This window comes from Cynocephalus volans, chromosome 16 (genome assembly GCF_027409185.1).
Source record: "Cynocephalus volans isolate mCynVol1 chromosome 16, mCynVol1.pri, whole genome shotgun sequence".
Taxonomy (NCBI): Eukaryota; Metazoa; Chordata; class Mammalia; order Dermoptera; family Cynocephalidae; genus Cynocephalus; species Cynocephalus volans.
Genome location: NC_084475.1, coordinates 24,465,321 through 24,492,294, shown reverse-complemented (window position 1 = coordinate 24,492,294; position 26,974 = coordinate 24,465,321). Strand labels below are relative to the sequence as shown.

At 36.6% G+C, this 26,974-nt stretch overlaps 1 protein-coding gene across 5 annotated transcripts in view; it reads right to left on the bottom strand.

Moving 5' to 3' along the window:
• Positions 1 to 26,974, bottom strand: part of LOC134364932 (zinc finger protein 260-like) — an 80,668-nt gene that overhangs the window by 29,512 nt on the left and 24,182 nt on the right. For 2 of the 5 annotated variants that reach the window (XR_010021912.1, XM_063081139.1), the window contains exon 5: positions 26,345 to 26,392. Coding sequence is in view for 4 of the 5 variants with exons in the window: in XM_063081139.1 (XP_062937209.1) it covers positions 26,345 to 26,392 (48 nt within the window). In the remaining variant the exon portion in view is untranslated. The other 3 variants (XM_063081137.1, XM_063081138.1, XM_063081136.1) reach the window with 3 other exon arrangements.

The window sequence follows — 26,974 nt, the reverse complement described above, 5'->3', positions numbered from 1 at the left end:
GTTAAAAGGGGACTTTTTACATTGCTGAAAAAGCCTAATAAATTTTATTAAAAGAACTATTATGTTAGCCAGGAAGTCCTTTCACAGTGCATTCTCAAGAGACAAAGATCAAAAGCATCATGACTTACAACCTGGAGACTTTATTTATTGAAAATAACATCAAATAAATAATTCCCTTCATCCCCATTGGAAGGGACTATGTCAGGAATTGATAACTATCTTTTGGGCAGCTAAACCTAAAGGCATTGACTCATGGACTCATATTTATTATTTTAAAAAGGCAAATTCACCTGAGTGGACTCCTTCCATCACTGGAGATCTTCTGATAAAGATAAATCAGGAAAAAAATTCTCTCTTTTAACCAGAGCAAGCAGATAAAAATCTGGATATACTGATTATCCCCAAATTCCCACCCATGTTTTTATACATCCTTCCACTTATGTTATAATTGTTATTTTTGTACATTTAGAAATTTTTTGTCTTCTAGATATTTTGTTCCATGTAAATGTCAGCCCTTGTAGTTTTTAGAATTTTGTGTTCACGTGGGAATATTTGTACTCTTAGGTCCATGCCAGACTATAGGACTCATCATCTTGATAAAACCCTAAGAAGACCCTCACATACATTTCTATGCTCAGTTTTCTTCCCCAATCTTTGGCATGGAAGACAATACATTGGTCTGACTAACTCAGTGTTTAGCTGATGGAGGAAATTTGACTGATTGCTGGATATGTCACATTATTCCTAGGTCTTTTTATGACTAATATATGCCACTAGTGATACCTACCACTAATTTTACAGATGTTCCTGATGATAAACATTGTTCCTCCAGGCCTGACTTTTAAACCAATCCTCACACCTAAGCCAGCTCAACATTATTGTCTTTAGAAATATGTATTAAGAAATTGAACAACAAATACTTATTACCCCAACTACTTCATTTAGTAGGTTACTATGTAAATGGATTTAGAAAGCACATAAAGGATAGGATCTGCGGTTTAATTTAGTATTATCAAACCTTCCCTTGAACCAATCCTATACTGAAAAAACCCTCTAAAGAACTACATGTGCCCCTTCAAAACACATTTTTGTATGTTGCATTGGTAAAACTTCCCTAATTCGAAGTTGGTCTTATCAGTGTCTTAATGGCTGGCAAAAGGAAGGGTATGCTATTAGGACATATCATAGGCTTTTAATTCTTACATAAGACATGTTTCAAAGGAATACATGGAAGTGGCCAACATGAACATGAGAAAATGCTCAGCATCACTAGTCATCAGGGAAATACAAATTAAAACTACACTGAGATACTGCCTCACCCCAGTTTGACTGGCTATAATCAAAAAGACAGTGAATAACAAATGCTAGTGAGGGTGTCTAGAGAAGGGAACGTTCCTGCACAGTTGGTGGGACTGGACATTAGTACAACCACTATGGAAAACAGTATAGAGTTTTCTCAAACAACTACAGAGAGATCTTCCATATGATCAGGCAATCCCACTTCTGGGTATATACCCCGAGGAATGGAAATCATCATGTGGAAAGAATACCTGCACTTCCATGTTCATCGCAGCTCTGTTTAAAATAGCCAAGCTATGGAACCAAACTAAAAGTACATCGATGGATGAGTGGATAAGGAAACTGTGGTATATGTACACCATTGAATTTTACTGTGCCATAAAAAAGAATGAAATTCTCCCATTTACAACAACATGGATGAGCCTGGAGAAACTTATGTTGGTTAAAATAGGCAAAGCACAGAGGGATAAATACCACATGTACTCACTCATATATGGGAGCTTAGAGGGAAAGAATGAAGGAAAGACAGACCACAGTAGTGCATTGGACTTGCAGAGGGACAGAACATTCCTGGGCTACAAAATGGAATAGGGCAGGAAAGGGGGAGGGAGAGGGAGGTTGGGGATAATTGGGTGGGGGACATGGGGTACAAATGCAATTTGTGGTAATGGGTATGCTGCCAGCATGAGTCTGGCTCTCACTTCATGGGTGCGAAGGGTGACAATCAGATTTGTATCTCATGAGTATTGAAAACCAAGTTTTAAAAAAGTAAAAAAAAAAAGAAAGAAAGAAAACTACTACAGCTCTACCCTTTTCTAATTATCTACTAAAGATCAAGTAGACTATGTTAGCAAGATATAACGATCACGTTGTTCAAAGTATATGGGAACTCTTAATACCTAGTGCAGAAGTGCATGTCAACAGAGATATCATTTGAAATCCATATGCTATCATTGGCCAAACAGCTGAAGGTACTGTCAAAAGCACTGATGCTCAACAAAAATCTCTTACTTGTCACAAGTTGTACCAGATTAATAAAAGTGCACTAATAAATAAATAAATAAATAAACAAATAAATAAATAAGTGCACTAGATTATTTGTTAGCTAAACAAGTCGTTGTTCCTTTAAAGATTTTCCAAATTATCTTTGAAAATTGAACATTTTTCTATAGTTCATCTCTCTCCTCTCTTATTGTCTCAAAGGCAGAGAAAGACCAGACAGCATTTGTGTATTCTCCCCAGACATCTCCTTAGACATGACAGTGAGAGGACCTTTCGAGTTTTCACGTTATTGGAGGCAGTAGTGTTGCCAGTTATCCTCCAGCACATGATCCATGTTAACACTAAGAATTGAAAATCAACAGGTTAGAGGCAAAAGAAAGCATCTAATCAGGAACAGGGATTACAACCCAGGTAGCACTGAAGCACTGAGGCACAACCCAGGTAGCATCACTTGAGAGGTGCAAGAGGGCTTACATTTATGGAAATTTATTAAGATTAGAGAAGGTATTTGTCAGATTATTTCATTGTTTAGTTTAAGAAAGAAGTCTTTAATCATTAGTAAAATGAGGCATTCGCATTCATGTGCAAGGGAAATCTATACACAGAGTATCCTTTAAGACTAGATCAGTTTTCTTGTATTGTACATTGTGGGATTTCTCTTCGTTTCTTTGGGGGTTTCAAAGTTCATAATAAATTCCACCGAAATCAGCGTCTCCAAATGGACTCACTGATGTCATGATTGGAATATTGCTAAGCTGTCATCTACATGCCTTTTTCTTCAGTTTCCAATGAGATTTTTCTCACTGCACTTCAGTCCCTCTTGAGGTATCTTGACAGACTTCCAGTTTGCACTAATGGTCTCTTTTGAGGTGCAGCTTCTGCTCAGGCTCATAGCCAATGTCTCATCTTGTAGCTATTTATTACTGCAGCATCCCATTTCCAGATACAGAATTTTGCTTCAGTTACCTATTCTGCTTAAAAATCCACACCCAAGAGATGGCAGTTTATAAGAAATTATTACTATCTTTGGTTCTCTGACTTAGAAAATCTTGTAGGCTGGCTTATCTCCAGCTACTAAGTAGGGTAGCAGCTGAGAAATCATGTCAAAGCACAGCTGGGCTTGTGTCCAAGAAAGCTCACTGGTGGTTTGCAACAGGTGCAGCTGGAGACTCATGGGGGCTGTCAATGAACATACACGCTCAGGGTTTTTCCATGTAGTTCTCTACCAGGGTGGTCATGGGGTAGCTCTATTAGAGTGAACAAGGGTGAAGCCATGTTGGGAGCAAAAATTGCTTGGGCTCTAGGCATACTTAAAAGACACAGGTTTGTTTTTCTTTTTTTTCTTAGCATGCATTTTTCTTAGTTTCTTCTTTTCCCACAGGTACTTCCTATTTTGAACTCTGGTTTAGGTGCAAGATCACATTATTTACATAAATATAAAGTTGTTTTCCAGTTAGCCTGGAGCTGCAAACTTGCCACCAGAAATGTACCATCCAGACCCTGAGAAACCCAGGAAGACATCGGTAAAGTTGTGTTGTTCCTACCTTAAGCCAAATCAAGATCCTGCAGAACCCTAGAACAGTGTCAAGGAGGAGAACAGAGGCTGGACAGAGACTTGGCAAAACCATGCACCAGGTTTCTTGCATGGGGTCAACACAGCTCATGTGTCCCTTCCTCCTGCTTTTCACTTCCCACATTCCATTCCCTCAACCCTGTCTTTAAATATCCCTTAGTAAATCTGAGTCTTTCAGATGGCTTATATATGACAATGCTCCTTCAGTTTTACCAGGCAGATGGGTTAACCTAACATCTCTCCTCAGGTCACTGCTCTTCCTGAATAAAAGTAGACTTCCATTTTCACGACCATTTCTGTTTTGGGTTCTTTGTTTTTGTTTGAGGGCAGGCGGCTGAATTGGGTTTGGTAAATGATGTTTGGACAGCATACATCGAATAGGTTTTGGTAAACCAAGCCTGAAGAAGTGTGTCCTGGGTGGTTTCACTGCCCAACTTCTGTGGGAGTGAGTCTGGGTCCACCTGTGGGTATCAGATGCCTGTGGTAGGCGAGGCCTGAGGCTGGGATTTTGGAAACTTTCCTCTGTCTTCTAGAAGCAGAGTTATTCCACTGATCTCCCACCCTGTGGTTGGTGATGGAAAGCAGCATTTAAGGGGTTGACATGTTCTGAGCTGGGTGGTCCCACCGGTACTTCTCTTTCAACACTGGTTGCTGGTGAAAGGTAATACTGGGTTGTGAGAAGTGACTATTCTGCACTTTTTATTATTATTAAAGTTACCATTTGGGTGTGAGAAATTACTCAGGGACTAATAACCAGCTTTCTTCTTGAAGGAGTTTGTTTGTGAGCTTTGTCTGTTTTGGTTTGAGCAAGTTGTGCCTTTGGGTCAGCAAGGACCTAATGACCGAAAAGAAAAATTTTGTTCTGAGTTTCTCTTAGCTTGAGAAATAGAAACCATTATAATTGTCCAAGTCTCTGGGCAAGATTTGTCTACCTGTGTACAGAGTTCTGCAAGTGTTAAACAGAAACTCACTGTTAATGGAAATCCAGCCAAGATAAGAAACAAGAGAAACTCCTCATTAGAATTAAAGTTACTTGTAGATTTAGTTTTTCTTATACAATTCAACCAGTCCTAGCTAAGTGTGATGTTTGAGAATTTAACTCAAAACTCACTTGAAACTGAAAGAAACTCATTTTTTAATGAGTGAAATGATCTGATTCAGACTGTGATGGAAATTGCTATACATAAGGTCTGTTCCACGGCCTTTATTGGGTTACCTATAGGAGCAAATATAGTTTAGCCATGTAAAATGGTCCTATTTTGCCTGCAGAATGATTTGGATTCAATTCTATGTTGTGAACTAGTGAGTTTGTATTACTAGCTCATGACAGAGATGAAAGCATTAAGGTATTTGTGTGTATGAATATGTGTTTAGGCGTGTTTACACATGTGTACATGTATTATGTTGTATATCGTATCTTGGAATTTGAAGCAACTTGCTCTGGTGCTCCTGCTGGAAACGACCTATTCTCATCATTTGGGGTTTTAGCCATTTGTTTGTAGCTCCTGGTGAATGAAATGGATACTAAACTTGCTGTTTTGGAACTCCTTTCCTTATGTTTTGAGCTTTTAGCCATTTGTTGGAACCATCTGATGAGTAAAATAGTTCTACCTAGTATTTTTGTTGTTTTCTGTGGGTGTGTCATTTTTGGTTGTTTTGTTTCATTTGTTTGTTTTGTTTTGTTGTCATTGTTTAAATTGTATGTTGAATTTTAAAAATGGGATAAACTTACATATATAAAATGCTGATATATGGCAAACAGTTCAGAATTTTTTGCTTCCAAGGTTTTCAGTAGAAATTGGGTTATTAAAAGTTAAAAGTCTAATTAGAATGTATAGTTCTGTAGAGATGTGCATAAAAAAATAAGGCGTGTTTTTGATGAGAAACCAATCAATATGTAGGAGAAGACAGATGTGAAGAAAGCTATGAATATGAAGAGGTAGTTCTGTTTAGGAAGGCTAAAAAGAAAAGAGAATACTTTTTGTCTGAGAATGCATCTTCTGTAATGAGTTTTTGTCCTTAAAATGACTGGCTGTTTAGGAAAGAGGAAGTATAGGACAAAACAGAATGTCCAAAGCATGTTATGGAAATGTCTGAGCAAGTAATAATAATGGTTTCTGAAGAGTTTTGTGTGTGATAAGCTTGCATACAATTAGAAGGGAATTATTTCTACACCTTTCTAAAGATTGAACTTTGACATTACAAAGACACTGATGTAGAACTAAAATTTCCCCCATATTAGAACATAGTTCTCTTGATGTATTGATCTGTTCTGAGGAAGACTTCAAGAAGTTCTGATTTTTCTCTAAAGGCATCTACAGTCAGATCCACCTAAAACATTATAACAAGTACTTTAAAACACAAATTTCAAATTACTTCAAGATCAATGGACAAAATGAAAGTTTTCCCACACTCCAACAACAAATCTAGTGGGTTAAAAAACTGCTAAGATCAATCGAATCAAGTATTAATTACATAAAGTTAGATAATAAAGGCAATGTTTGTACCTTCCATTGTTGGTTCTTTACTCAAATGTTTTGTTTTTCAGATTTTAGAAAATTTTCTCCCTTGATTTATGCATAATTTACAGCAATTTGGTAAAATATATCTTCATGAAGAAAGATGTAAATATTTGCTTTTTTAAAAACCTGATTCCTGCAGAATCCAAAACTGTTTGTGAGCATCCGTGACTTTCATGCCAACATGTTTATTCACACAAATAAGTTTAATAAGTATTTCCCCTCTATAATAAGATACAATTGGAAATAATGAGCATAAAATAGCATGGCTCTTCTAAGTCCTTGCCCACACTTCATGTTGCCCTAATTTGGCCAGACTGCTGTTTCATCCCCCCTCACCCCTCCAACTTAGAAGATGACAAGCTGGGAATGAGCTTTTCCAGCACTGAGGGATCAATACAAAGAAAAGTAAGACCTTTTCAATCAGAAAATTGCTCATCAGAACTTCATGAGGAATGGTTTGATCAAAAAAAGGGGAATTAATAGGTTGTCTACACACAAGCAGTTCTCTAAAAATAGTCACAGCCTTGAAGAATGGGGCTCATGACTTGGATGAGACATCCTGTTCCTAAACAGGTGATTCATGTTCTTCAAATTGTTGATGTTCCGATTAATGTACACCTTGCTAACTCAGTAAGCCACCTGTTGTCAATCAACTGTTAGGACAATAGACAATTATTAAAGGTATTTTTTGAGCTTTGCTATCAGTGTAAAGTTGCCTTGTCGAATGAATTTGGGAGTATTCATTTCCTTTTAATTCTTTTGAATACTTCGAGGGGTATTGCTGTTAATTCTTCTTGAAATGTTGGGTAGAATTCTCCAGTGAAGTCATCTAAACCTGGGATTTTCCTTGTGAAGAGCCTTTTGATTACTTGTTCAATCTCCATCCTCATTACAGTTCTATTTTTTTTCTTATTTCTTTAAGATTCAGAATGATAACATTCATTTCTAAGAATTTATCAGTTTTATCTAGGGTATTCAATGTTGGGCGAAGAACTCATATCATTTTATAATCATTTTTATTTCTGTGGCATGAGATGAAATGTCACCTATTTCATTTACTATTTTACTATTTCAGTCTCTTTTTCTTTCTTTCTTTTCTATGTTTAAGTAGCTAAGAATTTGTCAATTTTATTGATTTTTTCTAAAACCAATTCAGCATTGTTGGTTTCTTTTGGCTTTTTTTTCCTAATAATTTTGCTTTCTTTTCCCCCCTGTTGTTTACCTATGTTCTGATCATTTTTATGCTTGGTGTTTCCTGGTTTGTTCCTGTTTTCTAGTTTTTTTAAGTCTAATGTTAGGTTGTTGATTTCAGATCTTTCTTCTTTTTAATGTAAGTTTTGCTCCTAGCACTGCTTTCACTGTGTCCTTTGAGTTTCCTCATGTTATATTTTTTTATTTCCAATTGTTTCAAGGCTTTTTTGTCCTCAGAAATTGTAATTTTATTGTTTTCAGTTTAGTGGGATTATGCAGTATGTCCTCTATCTCTGGCTTATTTCACTAAGCACAATGTGCTTCAGTTACATCCATGTTGTCACAAGTAGCATGATTTTTCTTTATTTTTCAGGCTGAATAATATTCCTTTGCCTGTATATACCTTTTGTTACCTGCTCAACTGTGGGTGGGCATTTAGTTTGTTTCCATGTATTGGCCTTTGTAAATAATGGTGCCAGCTCTGTGAGATCCTGATATTGATTCCTTTGGAAGTATATCAAGAAGAAAAATTCATACATTACATGGTACTTCTATTCCTAATTTTTGAAGTAACTCCATGCTGTTATTCATTTGTGTCTTTACCAATAAACATTCTCACCATCAGTGTACAAGAGTTCTCTTTTCTCCGCTGCCTCACCAACACTAGTTCTCTACTGTCTATTTGATAACTGTCATCATAATAGACTTCACGTAAAATCTCATGTTGTTTTTGATTTGCATTTTCCTGGCAATTAGTGATGTTGAGAACATTCTGAGACATCCGTTGGCCCTTCGTATGTATTTTTTTTTTCTCTTTTAGAAATGTCTATTCTCAACAATTTAGACAAATTGAGTTACTTGTTCTTTCCTTTATGGTTTTGCTTTGTTTTTGCTCTTGACCTATAAAAGTTTTTTGTTTTTATATTTTTGACATTATTCTTTTATCAAATACACAATTTGCAAATATCTTCTACCCATTCCATATTACTGCCCTTTACAATGCTGATTGTTTCTCTTACTGTCAGAACATTTTCTGATTTCTCTTCTGATATCATTTTTTTATCTAACAGTTTGTGTTTTTACATTTTTACTTATAGGTGGATTTTCAAGCTTTTTTATTTTTAATGTATTGTGATTGGAAAAGTTTTTCCTATGATTTTGCATTTTTAAATAAAAGGATTGCTTTCTGTCCTAACATGTGGTTTATCTTAAAAAATGTTCTATGAACACTTGAGAATATCGTGTTCTACTGTTTTATGATGTGTTCTGGTAATGTCTGTTAGGGTCCAAATGGCTCAATATTGTTCAAACCTTTTATATACTTATTGGTGTTTTGTCTGATTCTATTTATTATTGTATGTGGGTTATTGAAATCTAGTATTTCAATTGCTATCTTTTTTATTTTAAAGAATCTTTCATGTTTGGTGCATATGTATTTCTGGTGAGTTGAGCCTTTTATCTTTATATAATCTTATTTTTTAGTGGGTCCCTAGCAATCCACACTTTCATTGACTTTGCTATAAACCAGGCTCTGAGCCTCTCTGCTCTCACTGGTTGTGTCACCCTAACAGGATTTTGATGTGTTGACCGTCCCGATGTTTCCTGAACCTAATCCTTAGGGATACTTAGGGTGGTTTCATTACAATGTCATGATTAATTACAGCCCGTGGGTCACTCGGGAGAGTGTGGTGCTGATAACACCAAGGCCACGGGTTCGGGTCCTATATAGCGATGGCTGGTTCGCTCACTGGCTGAGCGTGGTGCTGACAATGTCATGATTAATTACATCATTGTCCATTGGTGACAGAACTCAACCTTTAGCCTTATAGTGGATGGCTACTCAGGTTTCAGGCTTCCATTATATCTTGACAGGTGCCAAAATCAGGAGTGGTCTCAGCAATATATGGCTTCACCCTCTCAGTCATTTCGTATAATTGAGCTGACAGACAATATCATCTTTTGCTCTGAGTCTCTTTCAGGATGTTGAGGTTATACTGAATTTGTCCCGTTACATATTTCATTTATCCATTCTTTTACGTTCAGTTTCTATTTTTCTTTTTCTTCATTTATATCCAAACACATTTAACATTGGATGGAGCATTAGGTTTGTCCACTGTGCTGCTCCACATTGCAGGCAGCCGTTTTAGTCTAACAAATGCCCACCACCTCCACCAGTCCTTTTCCATTCATACAGGGTATGTTTACATAGGTACAGATTCAGTGGGCTGTTTTCCCACCAGGCAATATGTCTGTATTTTCTGTAAACACCACTTTTATCAGTAGTTTCAGAATACAACCTGCTTTATCACGTCCTTAGGAATTATGAGACAAAGATTTAAAGATAAAATAAGTTCCTTGCTTTGAAATAATTTCTGATTCCAGCACTTGCAGTTGTAACCCTGCTTCTGTGACCACTGTATCAGGTAGGAACAAGAAAGTTGAGGTAATGTGGGGAAGATATCAAACATTAAACCAGCACTTTTCCTCTCCCCCTCATCTCCACATCCACTTAAAAAACCAGAGAAATCTCTCTAATGGGACTCCCTTCACTTGCCAAATGCTGAGTGTAAGCACACACTGTGAGGGTGTGGAAGCCCTTTCAGACCTATACATCCCCCTCCACAATTTTTTCACACTTTGTAGAAAACTTTGGGTTCTGAGTGAGTAGACTCAAAAAACTCTGATTCTTTCATCAATCTTTATCATCATTAATCTGCCTGACTATTGCCTTTGTTAATTTCAGAGTAGATTTTAAATTCTGAACTTCACTTTTTATTCTTTCAAATTTCTCCAACTTGGGTAAACAGAGTGGACTTGTTTGAGGGGTTGTAATTTTGGTGGAAAAAGAGGGTGTCCCTTTTGCCTGCCCAATCCTTGACACTGTGATATCAAGACATTTTTTATTAACCACACCAATGTCCATTTTATCAACCTTATTTCTGAAATATCATCTGAAGATTTCCACCCTCTTGGAATGAGTTTGATGACTCTTCCTTTTGGTTTTCATCTTAGTTTCACATCTCTCGATGTTTTCTAAATTTATCTTATGAGTATTTTTAATAACTATTTAAAATTTTACTCCTTCCTGGGATGAATATGTAGACTCTTCCCGCTACCTTTCCTTATTCTCTTGTTAATTAATTTAATGATTTATTAGTCTCTGTAACTCCCATGTGGCAAAACTGAGACATCAAAGTCAGTATGGCTTCCAGGACTGTTACTGAATTTTGGAGTAGTACGTTGCACTGGGTGACTATGTGAAAGGGGCCCTATTGACTACAGCATTTATTACACCTGGATAAGGTTGTGTCATGCAGGTTAAGGCACACTACAGAGCGCTCTGGCATATTTCAAAATGATTTGCTTTTTCTCCTTCCCCTGCTAGAAACACGAGGTCAGCTTTCTTCAGTATTTACTGTGGGAACCTGGTCGAGTGGGTGGCCTGCCTATGACTGGGTCTGGCTGGAGTTTTTTACTCTCAGAATTGTCCACACAGAGACTTCAGGAATTGGTCGGTCGCAATTTCACAGTCAGGTTTTCCTTCCCCTGCACTTGTTCCCATGGTGGTTTCCCAGTTGAGTCTCTGTTTCTGTGGGCCATGACTGCCTATATTCCACCTTTTGTTTCTCTAATCCTGAGGGAAGCAGTTCTCCCTATGTCATCTTCTCTCTTATGAAGAAGAGGTTTTGATTTTTTAATTTCTTTAGCCTTTTATTTTTTGTTTAAAAAGAGAAATTACTTTCACCATCCTTATATGTGGACCTAGAAATGTGGACGGTGCTTTTTAAAGTATCTTCTTGATCTCTATGTGAGTAATCAAATATTTATTCTTCACATCATTGTAAATATAATGAATTACAGTAGTAGCATCCTTATATCGAGCTTTTTAAAATTCATATAATGAACTCAGAAAATTCTTTGTCAGTCTTTATGATCTTTCGCTCCTTGTCTATCAGTAAATTATTAGTTTCTCTTGTAGCCAGATAGGAAGAATAAGTTCTAGTGTTCTATAGACTGTTAGATGACTAATAATTAACAGTAATTTATTTTATATTTTCAAATAGCTGGAAGAGAGGAGTTTGAATGTTCTTAACACAAAGAAATAATAAATGTTTGAGGTGATGGATATACTAATTACCTTAATTTGATCCTTACACATTGTATATGAGTACATGTATCAAAATATCATGCCATATAACATAAATATGTACAATTGTTACTTGTCAATTAAAAAAAGAATAAGAAAAAAACATGGGGTTTTTTCAGATTCTTTATTTGCTCTTTTTCTTTTTTCAATCTTTTAGGTTCCCTTAAAGCCATTTTATTAACTAGGATTACCTGAAGCACCACTGAATTTAGGCTACTTTCCAGAGTTTTCATCCTTAGCTTAGATTTCTGCAAACTGTTTAATTATATGTCTATTGCCAGCTCGACAACCCACATGTTGGATCACAGATATATCAAGTATGATGTGTCCATGTCTGTGCCAATTTTGCCCATCATATTCTTTTTCCATTTTATAAATTTCGCCTTGCAAGACCGGTGTCTATGTAGCTGTGATCATGCATATATCCTGGAGATAAAACTTCTTTCCTTACATTCTGCTCACCACATTAGTACCACACTGTTCTTTCTTTTCTTCTCTCTTTAGAAGAATTTCCTTCCTGCTGTGTGGTTGCTGCTCTGTGTCCTGCTGTAGGTGCTCACCTGTCTCCCTGTCTTCCTCCCTCTCACTTGCACTTCCCACTCCCATTCTGGGGATCAGTGTGAAAATTCAAATCCAGTCATGTAGCTTAGCTGCTCTCACACAACTTCATTATTCACACCCTGCGGTTTGAAACGTGGCAGTGTTTTCAAACTGGGATGGCCACAAGCAATTATTTGGCATGTAGAAAAAAATTTCCCAATGTTTATGTAAATTCGTTTAGCTTATAAATAATGAAAAATCAACAATATGCTCATGAAATGTTTTGTTGTTTGAACTAAGTTAAATATTTTAATGCAGAACCACTACATAATTAGTTTCTTCAACATTGTGTTTATCTCTTATCATGGACCAGGACCATATACCTATACATAATGCTGTGTGAAGTTTCCTTAATGCAGGTTGTATTCTTTGTGCTCTTTAGGCTGAACTTTTGATGTTGCCCCATAATCTTGAGAACAGGTTGTTCACATGAAAGAATTTAACATATTTGGCTTTGCAGTAAAGTGCAAACTGAATACTTTGCAGTAAAGTGCAAACTGAATACAAAATAATACCATATTATTTTGTTCTTTCTTACCTCAGTCTATGTTGAAATTTTATCTAAACTAGTTCACCTAACACATTATCCCCTGTATATATTTATACTGATGTCTTCATACTTGATTGTAAGCTCCTTGGAGGAGCAGATTTTTATTCATACTGTCATCATCAGCAACTAGGATGGCTCTAGATTTATAAGGAAAGCTTTGTGATAGCATTTTTGGTAATTAATAAACTATTACAGTGGCTGGACATTTATTCTGTGATTTTTTTTGTCTCTCACATACGGTGTACTAAGAAGCTGCACTTTATGTATGATACATTTAAGACACATGCACACACGAAAGTGTGAATTTTCAGATTCTTGTTTTGTGACCCAGAATTGGTGACTTGATTTACAAAGAAACATGTTGTTACAGGTATTGCTGTCATTTGAGAACATGAATGTGGACTTCACCTGAGAAGAGTGTCAAGATCTGGATTATGCTAAGAGAACTTTGTACAGGGATGAGATGCTGGAGACCTACAGCATGTTGTTGGGTGAATGAAGCTCCTTTGTAAATCACAGCAGCCACATTTTTTTCCATTGGTAATTACAGGAACCATTTACAAAGATTGATACTATACAGAAAGATTCTATTTCATAAAAAATATGATAGTCACCCCTCTCTTACAAAAGTTTCAAATTGGCCTCTTCATTGCAGTTTCTGATAACGAGATCTTGTCACACTTACAAGGATCTGACTTAGTTTCACAGATTTCTACACTATTTTAGATTAACGGGAACTGCTTTAGCAAACCTGAGGTGATCTTCAAGTTGGAGTAAGGAGCAGAGCAATGGATGGCTAAAGAATCTCCAAAACAGAGCCTCCCAGGACAGTCACCACACACTGGGCAGGGAAGCTGGGAATTGTAAAGCCCAGCAGATGCTGGCCGTGTTCAGCTTTTAACCAATTTTTTCATCAGATCCTAGACCTGAGGACAGTTGGTCTGACTGCACAAACACAAGCATTATGGAATCTCCAAGGCTGGCTCTCATATGTATACCTTCACCTTTTGTATTTCTGAATTTCCTTTTGTTTACCCAAAATCTAATTCCTACCTTCCTCTTCTCAGACTGTATTTTTGCCATTCAATCTCAATCTTCTCATTTGCCCTCTTTTCCTCCATTCACATGCACATTTTGTTAGATTGTGTAAGTTCATACTCTGTCTCTTGTTTGAAAAATTAGAAAGTCCTACAGCTGGGTAACTAAGAAACAAAATTGATTTCTAACAGTTCTGGAGGTTAAGTCTAAGGTCATGGGGGTGCATCTGCTGAGGGTCTTCTTCCTTTGGGGGCTTTCTGCAGAGTCCAGGTGTGATGCAGGGGATCACATGGTGAAAGTGGCAAAACTGTGTCCACATGCTTTTTGTCTCTTTTTATAAAGGCACTTGTGTACTTACTGATAACCCATAAAACATTAACTCATTATTCCATGAATGAATTAATCCACTTGTGGTGGCATAGCCCTCACTATCAAATTATGCTGCAAAGGCTCCATTTTTCAAATACCATAGTTGAATTTTGCACTTTCTTCACACTGATATGATGGGGATCAAGCTTCAGTCTGAGTTCTGGGGACATAAACTGTAGCAAGATATTAATTTATACATTCTGCTGTGAACAGACTGTCCTCATGTCCTCAAGTCCAGACAGGCTGGACACTTCTGAGGAGCTCACTACATTCTTCTGTGATTCCTAATTGGACAAGTGACTTATTCATTTTTTAAATTTTGTTGATTCATTTTGCTTACACTTTGTGGAGGTGGGTTACTCCCATTTGTATTTAAGTCCTAAATTTTCTAAATTCATCAGGCCCACATCTTACCTTTTTTCTTTTTTTTTCACTGAAATATTTGCAGATACTTTTGCATACATGTGATGTCTAACGGTATACTAGCTTTCCATTCCTTTTAATATATTGTGCAGTAATTTTTTTTTCATTATCACTTTTACATTGATTCTTAGTTTTACTTAAAAATTAGTGTCAACTTCCTTTCCACATCCACAAATGCCTACCAGAATCTGATTGGATTTACATTCAGCTTTACTCTTAGTGGGTATCCACTGCGATTGTGTGGGCCATTCCTAGGACTCGAGATTACAAATGCAGTGATGGGGTACAGTGTGATGTTTCCATACATGTATAAATTGTGAAATGAGCAAATCAGACCCACTAATATATCTATCACCTCATATAGTTATCATTTTGAGGTAAGACATTTACAGTTAACTTTATAAAACAACTTTGAAATATTCAACACCTTAATTTTTGTGAAGTACATTCACTATGCTGTGTGATACATCACCAGAAGTATTTCATCCCGCCTAACTGAAACTTTGCACCCTTTGGCCATCTGGTTCCCTTTTCCCACCAACTTCCATCCTGCCCCTTAGCTTCTGATATCCTTCATTCTATTCCATACTTCCATTGTGATTTGATTATCTTCTTTGAAAAATATCTGTTAAGGACCATTGGCCATTTTTATTAAGACTTTCCTGTTATTGAGTCTTTTGAATCCCTTATATATTTTGGATATTTTGCCCTTAACAAATGTATGACTTGCAAATAGTTTCTCTGAATCTGTGGGTTGTCCCTTTTGTTTGTTTTTGTTTGTCTGTTTTTGGTATGCAGAAAATTCTCAGATGTATGCAATCTCACTTTTCTATTTTTACTTTAATTGTGCTTTTGGAGTGATATCTTAAAAATCATTGTTCAGACCAATATCATGGACCACTCTCATTCGTTTTTCTTCTAGTAGTTTTTAAACTTTAGACAATTATGTTTAAGTCCTTAATTTACTTTGACTTAATTCTTGTACAAAGGTTGAGATGAGGGTGTTATTCTTTTTTTTTTTTTTTTTAACATTTGGACTGGGAGTGATAACAGACTGGCCTTTCCTCTTTGTGTGTTCTTGGCACTTCAGTTAACAATCAGTTTGCTGTAGATGTGTGGGTATACTTATGGGCTATTTATCCTAATTCATTGGTCGATGTGTCAGTTTTCTGCCAGTAACATGCTGTTTTGATTTCTAAACTCTGCAGTATAATTTGAAATTAGGTAGTGTGATTCCTCTAGTTTTTCTTCTTTCTTTTTTTCTAATGACGATTCTTTGCTGTCCTTGGTCTTTTGTGATTCTATACATATTTGAAATTTTATTTTATACTTGTGTAAAAAATGACCTTAAAATTTTGATTGGCATTTTATTGAATTGGTAGAGTGCTTCGGGTAGTATAAACCATTTAATTGAATATTCCAATAAATGAATATGGGATATCTTTCCACTATTTGTGTCACATTTTTTCATCAATGCTTTACAATTTTCACTGCACACATTGTCCACATCCTTCATTATATTCATTCTTAATTTCCTTACATACTACTGTAATTGGGATTGTCTTATTTAGTTCTGCTTCAGATAATTGTTAGTGTGTAAACACAATAGGGTTCTGCTACGTTAGTTTTGTATTCTGCAACTACACTAAATTTGCTTTTGAGTTCTAAGAGGTTCTTTTGTTTGTTTGTAATTTGGTGGAGCCATTAGATTTTTCTATGTGAAAGACCATGACTTTTTCTTTTGTTTGACTTTCATTTCTTTTCTTGCCCAATATCCCCTGTTAGAAATATCTTCCCCAAATTTACTGGCTGAAAAGGTTTTATATTTTCACTGCTTAAGATGGCCCTAGCTATGGGCTTGTCCTATATGGCACCTATTCAGTTAATGTACGTTTCCTCTGTTAACTGAGAAAAATACAGTAGAGGAAAACATCTTCAAATATGTTTAGCTACTTTGTGAACATAAAATTATATTAAAATCTGGAATGCACACCAAGGCAAGCTACAAATGCATTCTGTGATGGAAGACTAAGAGAGAGGTTTTTTCGTGAAAGATGTTTGGTAAGGGTATCTTAACGCTTAACCATGGTGTTGTCACCACCATGTTCTCCCAAGTGAGCTAATCAGCTGTCCCAGCATGGGGATCCAAACCCTTGGCCTTGGTGTTATCAGCACCACACTCTCCCAAATGAGCCACGGGCCAGACCCAACAGAAAGCTTTTTTGACATAAAGGGAGAAGTTCACATAAGCTGCTTAGAAACAGGGTTCATTAGTTCTGGAGGCTGACAGTCAGGTTTGTCATCAGTTCATTGCTTGAGATGCCATTACCTGACAGGTTTTTATTGGAAGGTCTTAACTGAATTACTGCAATGGCAAACAATGTCTAATGATAAATTTTGTTGCAGAAATGTATTTTGTATAAGCCAAGGGACACATAGAAAAGTGAAGAGATTTTTGATGGGTTTTTAGGAGGTCCTTCAAAACAATTCTTACCTCAGGCAAGCAAACATGAGCCTCCCTTCCTTGTGCCTTTCCTGGATCTATTTTGTATTGATCTTACAGAAAATGATTTCATGAAATTTTTCATTTCCCCCTTTTGATCAAGATCTTTCTCTGAAAACATTACTGATAACTTAGTCCAGTGTCAGATTTTATGTCTCCCTTTATGCTGTGATGAACATGTTCCAGTCACTGGATCTGATCTAATATCAGCGAAGGTAATGAACAACTGCAAGTCAGTGTCAAGATGTTTTAATTACATTTGAGCAGCAAAGAGGGCAGGAAAAGGTGCTTTTGTGCCTGGGTTACCTAGGTGTCATGTTTAAGTTAATCTGTTTTGTAGGTATTGGTAGTTATCTCAGAGCACTGGGCAAATATCATTTTGTCAGTGGTTGCATTTCTGCAGAGCTTTAATAGATAACAAGGACATAGTTGTAAAAGAAAGGAATAAAGGAAAGATGCCAACTTTGTGAATATTCTAGGGTGCATGATGGTTTTAAGCCATGAATGTACAGTAAAAGACATTTAATTACGTAGATCAAATGACAATGGGGAACTAGGTGAGGCTTATGGTAGCCATGGGGCTTGCTCTCTTATTTTATGCAACTATGTCTCAATTTCCTCAGAGTTTATTCAGGTACATCATGCAGTATTTGTAATAAAGACATCACCTTACTTAGTTAATAGATAATCAAGAACAATTCTATTACCTGAGACTACCCTGGCTAGAAATGTTAATATGCTGTTGTGCAGCAACAGCCTTTGGAGACTGCAAACATTCCTAGTGTAGCAGATAAGATTTCTTATTGTTTCTTCATTAGTGGCTGCAGCATCCTTTGTTCAAGAGATCTGCCAAAGGAGATGTCCTAGCTGAGATGTGACCTCCCAAAGACAAGTCCCAAGTCCCTAGAAGTCCTTGAGGAAATTGACCCACAGCTGCCCACTGAGCATGGCCCAATGCCCTTCCAGGCCAGGAGGACACACCCAACCATGAACTTACCAGAGAGGATTGTGGGAAATGAAGACATTATTCTGGTGTAACCCACTTAAGCTGAGCCTGTGCAGAGGGAGGGATGGAGGTTGGCCCAGCACCCCCAAGCCACTGGTTGTTCGTAAAGACTTTGCCTCACTCTGCCTTCAGCCTGTACCAGAGTGTTCCTAACTTCTGGGTCCCTGGAATGCTGACATAAGAACTGATAGGTTTTTGGAGCTCCCAAGGTAGAGGGACAAGGACTGAGACCCTCTCCACATAGGCCTGGAGGATCTGGGACCAACCAGACTCTCACAATTAAAAAAAAGTCTGCTCTGGGATCCAAAGCCAGTCAGTTCCATGTTATCGTTCCCACTGGTTTATTGATGAAAAGGAAATGTAATTTGAAGCTGTGTGTAGTTTGTCCTCTTACAGACATAAGACACATAACTGACTTTTTGACAGGAGCATATCTAACATATTCAGTGTGAAGAAAGTCAATCAACGTTGTCTTAAACTGTATATACGTCATGCCGTTTCAAATTCACCGATATGCATTAACCCTTTTAAGGTCAAGGACTGAAGTCAAGGTGTGCATCTCCTGGGTCCAAACACATTGATTTAAGGACAAAAGATCCCTTCTCTTGATAGGAGCCCATGCCAAGTAAGCCAGTAACATGATGGGGTTGAAGAGAGAGGCTCACCCAGGCTTCCAGACTGGTAAGCATGGTTTCCAAAGAAAAATGGAACAATATGGCATGGTGGAAAAGCTTTACAGCCAGTCTGAGACCTCAAGAAACAAACCTAAATCGCAAACTCTCATTTTTCTAACTATAATACGGTGTTAGCTACAGCTGCATTATAGACAAAATGTTGACACACAATCAAAACAGTTTTACATCCAGTGGAAACTAGAGAAGAAACTGAATAAAGCACAGACTTCACATGTAAAACTTCAATTTAGCTATTCTCATGGTTAGAAGAAATTTATATCATCAAACTGAAAAGCTTCTGCACAGAAAATAAAAATATCAAAGTGAGGAGACAACCCAAAGATTAACAGAAAACATTTGCATGCCATACATCTCACATTGGCTAAATCTAAAACATATATACACAACTCAAAATATTCAATAAAAATTAAAAAATGATCCTACCCAAAAAGGGAACAAAAACCTGAATAGACATTTCTTAAAAGGAGACTTGAAATGGCCAATAGATGTATGAAAACATTGTCAACATCACTAATCCAAAAAAAAAAAATGCAATTTAAAACTACGATGAGATCACATCAGACCTGTTAGAACAGGTATTATGAAAAAGATAAAAGATAAGTATTCATGAAGGTGTGAATACACAAAGTATATTAGAACACCAATTTGGAAACTAGCATAAAGTAGTCACACTGCTAAAAATAAAAAAAACAAATGATCTAGCAATCCCACTTCTGGGTATATGTCAAAAAGAACTGACATCAGTATGAGAAAAAGATGTCAGCCCTCCCATGTTTATGGCACCATTATTCACAACAGTCAAGAATTCAAAATTACAGAAGCACTCATCAATGAATGAATGGATAAAAGAAATATTTACATATAAAATAAAATTCTACTCAGACATTAAAAAGGAAACAAACTGTCAACTGTGGCAACATAGAAGAATCTAGAAAACGTGTTAAATAAAATAAGCCAGGGACAGAAAGACAAGTACCACTTAAATTTACTTATATGTGGACTATTAAAGTCAAACTAATACAAACAGAGAGAAGAATGAAGTTTATCAAAACTGAGGGTTAGAATGGGGTAAAATATCAGTGGAGGTGTGTTGGTCCAAGAGTATGAAGTTTCACTTCAGCAGGAGGAATAAGTTCTGGTGATCTATTGCACAGCATGGTGAATAGAGTTAATAGTAATGTACATTTCAAAGTTGCTAACAAAGTGGATTTCAAATGTTCTCATCACAAAGAAATCAGTGTGTCTGATAATGAATATGTGAATTAGCCTGATTTAATAATTTCACAATGTGTTGAAACATCAAATTGTACCTCATAAGCACATACTATTATAACCTGCCAAGTAAAACAAAATAAAAAAATTTTTTTAAGTCTTGTCCAATAGTATTAGAAAAAAGGAAAAAACTATATATTGAGCACAAGAGAAACACATTGAATTCAATGATATGAACAGGTTGCAAGTTAATGGGCAGGAAAAGATATACAATGTAAACATAACCATAACACAGATACACCAGCTGACAATACTAATACCAACCAAACAAAATTAAAACAAAATTGTTACTAGAGGGCCGGCCCTGTGGCTCACTCAGGAGCGTGAGGCGCTGGTAGCGTCAAGGCCGTGGGTTCAGATCCTGTATAGGGATGGCCGGTGCGCTCCCTGGCTGAGCGTCGTGCAGACCACACCGAGCTAAGGGTTGCGATACACTTGCCGCTCAAAAAAAAATGTTACCAAGAATAAAGAGGGTCATTTATGACAAAAGTGTTATTCAGGAGGACACCATAACAATTGTAGGTATACATGCACAAAACAAATAAGTCCAACATCAAACAAAAGTAATTAGAGAAGAAATTAAGGGTAAAACAGACTATTCTATGTAAATGTTCAGATATGTTAAGTGCAACTTTCAATATTCGATAGAATAACTCAGCAAAAGACTGACAAGGGTATAGAAGTCTTGGACATTATAAAACAACTTGAATTTAAAGATATGTATATATAGACACAACACCCAACAACAGAATACTCAATCTATTCAAACCCTCGGAACATACTCCAGAAAAGACCATCTGTGATGCCATAAAATATCTTTAAAAATTTGCGGATTGAAATTATACAGTGTATGTTCTCTGACCACAATAGATTTAAACAGAAAATTATTAACTGAATGATACTTCAGTAGTTCACAACTACATGAAAGTAAAAGAACAAACTCCCCAACTGCCAGTGAGCCATAAAAACGACACTAAAACTTGAAACATTTTCACAAACAGTGTAATACAACATACCAAAATTAAAAAGGGGCTTAGAGTAAAATTTAAATTTGTACGTGTATACAGTTTAGAAAGTTCTGAAATCAATAACCTGACCTTCCAAATAAAATCCTAGATAAAGGAGGAAAATTAAACCTCCCAAAACAGAAAAAAGAAAATAATAAAGATTAGAGTGAAAAATGAAAAATAAACGATGGTGCTGTACTCTCTGCCCACTGTTACCAGAGATTTGGGGACAGAATGGTGGCAGATGGAAATGACCTCTCTGCCCAAAAGGATCCCAGAGACCCTGCCTCCAACCACCCCTCAGGTTCTATGCTGGACACCATTTTGTCTTACTTGCTCACACTCCTCTTTGGGGCCTGGCTCTCCCCCACACCAAGGGCTCTGATGGCAGACAGGGAGTCACCACAGACTTGAGAAGTCTCCATAGATGAAAATAGGCTCTGGGGCCATCTCTAGGTCTGGAGGACTACACACAAGCACAGCCATGCACAAGGCAATACACAAGTAGAGTCGGGATTTACCTGATAGTGGCAAGATTCAAAACAGCACTCCATCACCGCAAACAGAAACACAAGGTTTCTTAGCTATAGGGCATGTGGTACACACTCATACCTATGATTTGGCACCATTTCAAAATATGAGGAATAGGTATAAACGAAAAGTATCCCTTCCAGGCACTGCGTTTCACTGAGTAAAATAAGAAAATCACTACTGTTTACAGCTGTTTAAATAAGTTCAAACAAGTTGTTTACAATTATGTGCCCATGAATTTGTGCATTCACATAGAAATATTTCTATTCAACACATAGACTCACTTTGCATTAGCTTCAAACATCATAAAAAATTACCTTTACTTGGTTTTGTAATACTGGTCATACAAATTTACCTAAAATGGGAGAGTAGGAAAAAATCTGGGCTAGCCCGTGGCTCACTGGGGAGAGCGTGGTACTGATAACACCAAGGCCATGGATTTGGATCTCTATATAAGAATGGCTGGTAAGCTCACTTGGGAGAGCATGGTGCTGACAACACCGAGTCAAGGCTTCGGATCCCCTTACTGGTCAACTTCTATTAAAAAAATAATCTATGTAGTGCAGTATCTTAGATAGTATATTTAACAAAATATACTGAAGTTAGAGTGGCAGTTAATGTCAAAAATCCGGAAGGAAGTCAAACCAAACTATTTATTATACTAAGTGTACATATTCCCTATGAACAGTTATGCTGGGTTCCATTAAGAAGCATTTTTAACAAACATTTTTATGCATAAATGTTGCATGTGAGATGGCTTTCTTTTGCATTGTAGGCTGTTTACCAACATCTGTGTCTTTCCACTCAATGGAGTAGCACCTCCCAAACTTCAGTTATGACAACCGAAAATGTTTTCAGACAATGTCCCCTGGAAGGTAGTGTCAACAGTCATATTTAAATATTGGTAACACTGAAAATGTTAAAAATACTTTTAATACTCCATTTATCATTTTTATTTGAAAATTTACGTTTATCACATAGTTTTCTCTTCATTTCAAATTCTGATATGAAAAGTGTGGAAAGTTTCTTGAAAGCTTTGACACATTATAGAGATTTAGAAAGATATTTAACTTTATTTTCACTGTTCAATAAACTGTCCCAATAAGAAGTGTCACATCTATTGCATTCTTTCTCCCCATAATTTGCTTTTCCCACAAACTGACTTGGGTATAAATGGTGACAACACAAGATTCTCTTCCCATATACAAGAACTGGTAAATCTTCTCAGAAAGTCTATGAAATCATTTAGCTGAAGTTCACCTCTTGTGTTGTAATGCAAACAGGGCAGACATAAATATGGCTTAACAGGAAATAATTTCTTATATAATGTGTAAACAGAGGTTTTGGGGTAGTGGCTAGAATATCTCTGGTTTGTTCAATTTCTTCTATTTTAAATTAGGGTGGATTTCTTTCACCTGTGGCCCCAAAGTGCACCCAAGAGTCACCTTTATTCAGTTGCAAATAACATGAGAAATGAGGAACTGAATGGAATTTTTTTTTATTTTGTCGCCTGAACTGGAAGTAATGTTCACCACTTATATCTACATTCTCCTGAACAGAGTTAAATTACATGGTCATCCACCCAATCGTGGAATGCTCAGATTGCAGGCTATCTAAACAAGAGAAAAGAGTGGTTTTATTTTTAAAAAGACAGTCAGTTTAATCCATATAGAATTTCTCCCCTCTTTAAATCCTCTAATGCCTGCTATGATGTGATTCCTTTTTATTTTTATTTATCTATTTTTTGGTGCATGGCTGGTATGGAGAAAATTTGTGTTAAGAGCACCAATGTTATAAGCAGAAATGCTCTAACCACAGGCAGCCTTGAGACTTTGGAGAAAAGACGTTTTCACACTCATTACAGTCCTCCTTCCACATCTGAGGGTTACACATCTGGTGATTCAAGAAACTACTTACCAAAAATCCTCAAAAGTAAATAAAAACAATAAATGAAACAATTCTACAACTGAAAAACAACACAGTATAACAACAATTTACATAGTATTCACATTTTTTCAGTATTACAAGTAACCTACGCAAGATGTAAAATACACAGCAGGAAGTGAATTGGTAATGAACAAACACTACAACATTTATAGAAGGGACTTAAGCATCAGCAAATTTTTTTATCAATAGGGGATCCTTGAGACATTTTTCAATGCCTGAGGACAACTGTATATCTACCGGTCTTCTTCCGGATACAAGTTCTCTGATGTCTTGCAGTATGACTTCTGGAAAAATCTTATCGCATATAAATTACATCCACTGAGATTTTCCTTTGTGAGAACTCTTTTTTATCTGTTAGGGGGAATTTAAGTTCAAGGCCTGTCATATTAGATTCATAAGGAGTTTTTTCTTGTGTGAGTATCCTGATGTCTTCTCAACTGTGACATTGTAAAAAAAACCTTTTTCACATTCATTACATTCACGTGGCTTCTCACCTGTATGAATTCCCTGATGCATGCTGAGGGTTGACTTTTCATTAAAAGCTTTTCCACATTCTTTACATTAATGTGGCTTCTCATCTTTGTGAATTCTCTGATGCATTCTGAGATATGACTTTCGGTTAAAAGCTTTTCCACATTCTTTACATTCATATGGTCTCTCACCTGTGTGAATTCTCTGATGCGTTCTGAGGTGTGACTTTTGGTTAAAAGCTTTTCCACATTCTTTACATCCATATGGTCTCTCACCTGTGTGAATTCTCTGATGCATTCTAAGGTATGACTTTCGGTTAAAAGCTTTTCCACATTCTTTACACTCATATGGTTTCTCACCTCTGTGAATTCTCTGATGCTTGCTGAGGACTGACTTTTGGTTAAAAGCTTTTCCACATTCTTTACATTCATATGGTTTCTCACCTCTGTGAATTCTCTGATGCTTGCTGAGGATTGACTTTTGGTTAAAAGCTTTTCCACATTCTTTACATTGATATGGTCTCTCACCTGTGTGAATTCTCTGATGCATGCTGAGGTGTGACTTCTGGTTAAAAGCTTTTCCACATTCTTTACATTCATATGGTTTCTCACCTGTGTGAATTCTCTGATGCTTGCTGAGGTGTGACTTTTGGTTAAAAGCTTTTCCACATTCTTTACATTCATGTGGTTTCTCACCTGTGTGAATTCTCTGATGCATGCTGAGGACTGATTTTTGGTTAAAAGCTTTTCCACATTCTTTACATTCATATGGTTTCTCACCTGTGTGAATTCTCTGATGCATGCTGAGGACTGACTTTTGGTTAAAAGCTTTTCCACATTCTTTACATTGATATGGTCTCTCACCTGTGGGATTTATCTGATGCCTGCTGAGGTGTGACTTTCGGTTAAAATCTTTTCCACATTCTTTATCTTCATATGGTTTCTCACCTGTGTGAATTCTCTGATGCTTGCTGAGGGTTGACATTTGGTTAAAAGCTTTTCCACATTCTTTACATTCATATGGTTTCTCACCTGTGTGAATTCTCTGATGCCTGCTGAGGACTGAATTTTGGTTAAAAGCTTTTCCACATTCTTTACATTCATATGGTTTCTCACCTGTGTGAATTCTCTGATGCTTGCTGAGGTATGACTTTAACTTAAAATCTTTTCCACATTCTTTACATTCATATGGTCTCTCACCTGTGTGAATGCTCTGATGCATTCTGAGGTGTGACTTCCGGTTAAAATCTTTTCCACATTCTTTACATTCATATGGTTTCTCACCTGTGTGAATTATCTGATGCCTGCTGAGTTTTGACTTTTGCTTAAAAGCTTTTCCACATTCTTTACATTCATAAGGTGTTTTGCCTGTGTGAGTACTCTGATTCATTCTGAAGGATGGCTTGTTAATTGTTTTTCTACATCCATTACATTTGTGGGGCTTATCACCTGGGTGAGTTCTCCAATGCATACTGAAGGCTGACATTTGGTTAAAAGTTTTCAAATTTTCCTTACATTCATATGTTGTTTTACTTTTGTGAATTCTCTGATGCCTGTTGAGGGCTGACTTTTGGTTAAAAGCTATCCCTGTAGATGTTCCCTGATATAAGATAAGGTATGATTGCTGGATAAAAGATTCCTGACACTCACTGTATTTATCATATTTCTCTCCTGTGTGTATAATCTTATGTTGACCAAGTGTAGCTTTTTTATAGAACATTTTCCCACATACAACACATTGAAAAGTTTTCATCCCTACCTGACCTATCTCTTGGGCAACGACAGATGACTTATTACAGGCGTTCCCATACTCACTATATTTACAAGTGGTCTCACCCATATGAGTTTTCTTATATGCAAATATTGGCACTGTATTGGAGGATTGTCCATTTCCACTATACTCAAAAAGTTGCCCAGCTGGAATCTTAGGATGCTGACTAAGATGCTCATGATGACTGTGTGATTCCTCAGATATATTATGCTCATCAGGTTTCTGTCCAGCACACATGGTATCTGTTTCTGGAAGAACTGGATTCTGACATTTGTTAAACTCCTCATGCCCCACTCCTGAATAGTTTCCATTATTTATAACCAGATTCAAAATATGCATTGAATGTGCATTCAGTGATTTTCCTAACTCCACTCTCTCCTCAGTTGATTGATTGCCATTGATGATTACACCTTGCCACAAGTACCTACCATGACTTTCTTGGCTCCTCTCAATTAGGTCATTGTCTATCTGGATATCTGAAATGACAAAAAAAATACCCATATCCATGAGCCACACATAAGCATATTTTATTGCATGCTCATGTAAAGGTAGAGAAGTTTCTCCCAATCCAAGTAATAAAAGATTTTATAAAAATCAATAATGGCTTCAGAAGTATATGGATTTTCTTTATACTGACATAATGTTATATTGCATTAGTATATTTTCTAACACTATGTCACATTCTTCTTTGCTTCTTCATTCATTTTTTTGTTTCTAAATCATGATGAAATATTTGATGTTTACCTTTTTCCTAATTGCAGATTTCAAAATAATTGCTTATCACCTTACATTGGTTTTTTTACCCTTTTTTTTTTAACTCTCTTTTATTATTACAGTTTTTACTCTATTTTATTTTTATAACAATAGTGGTTATCTCCTGCAGCTCTTTTTCTAATTCTTCTGCTTTGAATATGGCCAGGTTTTCCTTCATTGGCTACCTTCAGGTGCAGAATGATCCAATTTTTCATCACATATGGAGGAAAATGACTTAGGTTAAGAATTTTGCATTAATGTTTCTATACTTTTTAGTCTTCCTTAGGAAATGGCTATACGCGTGT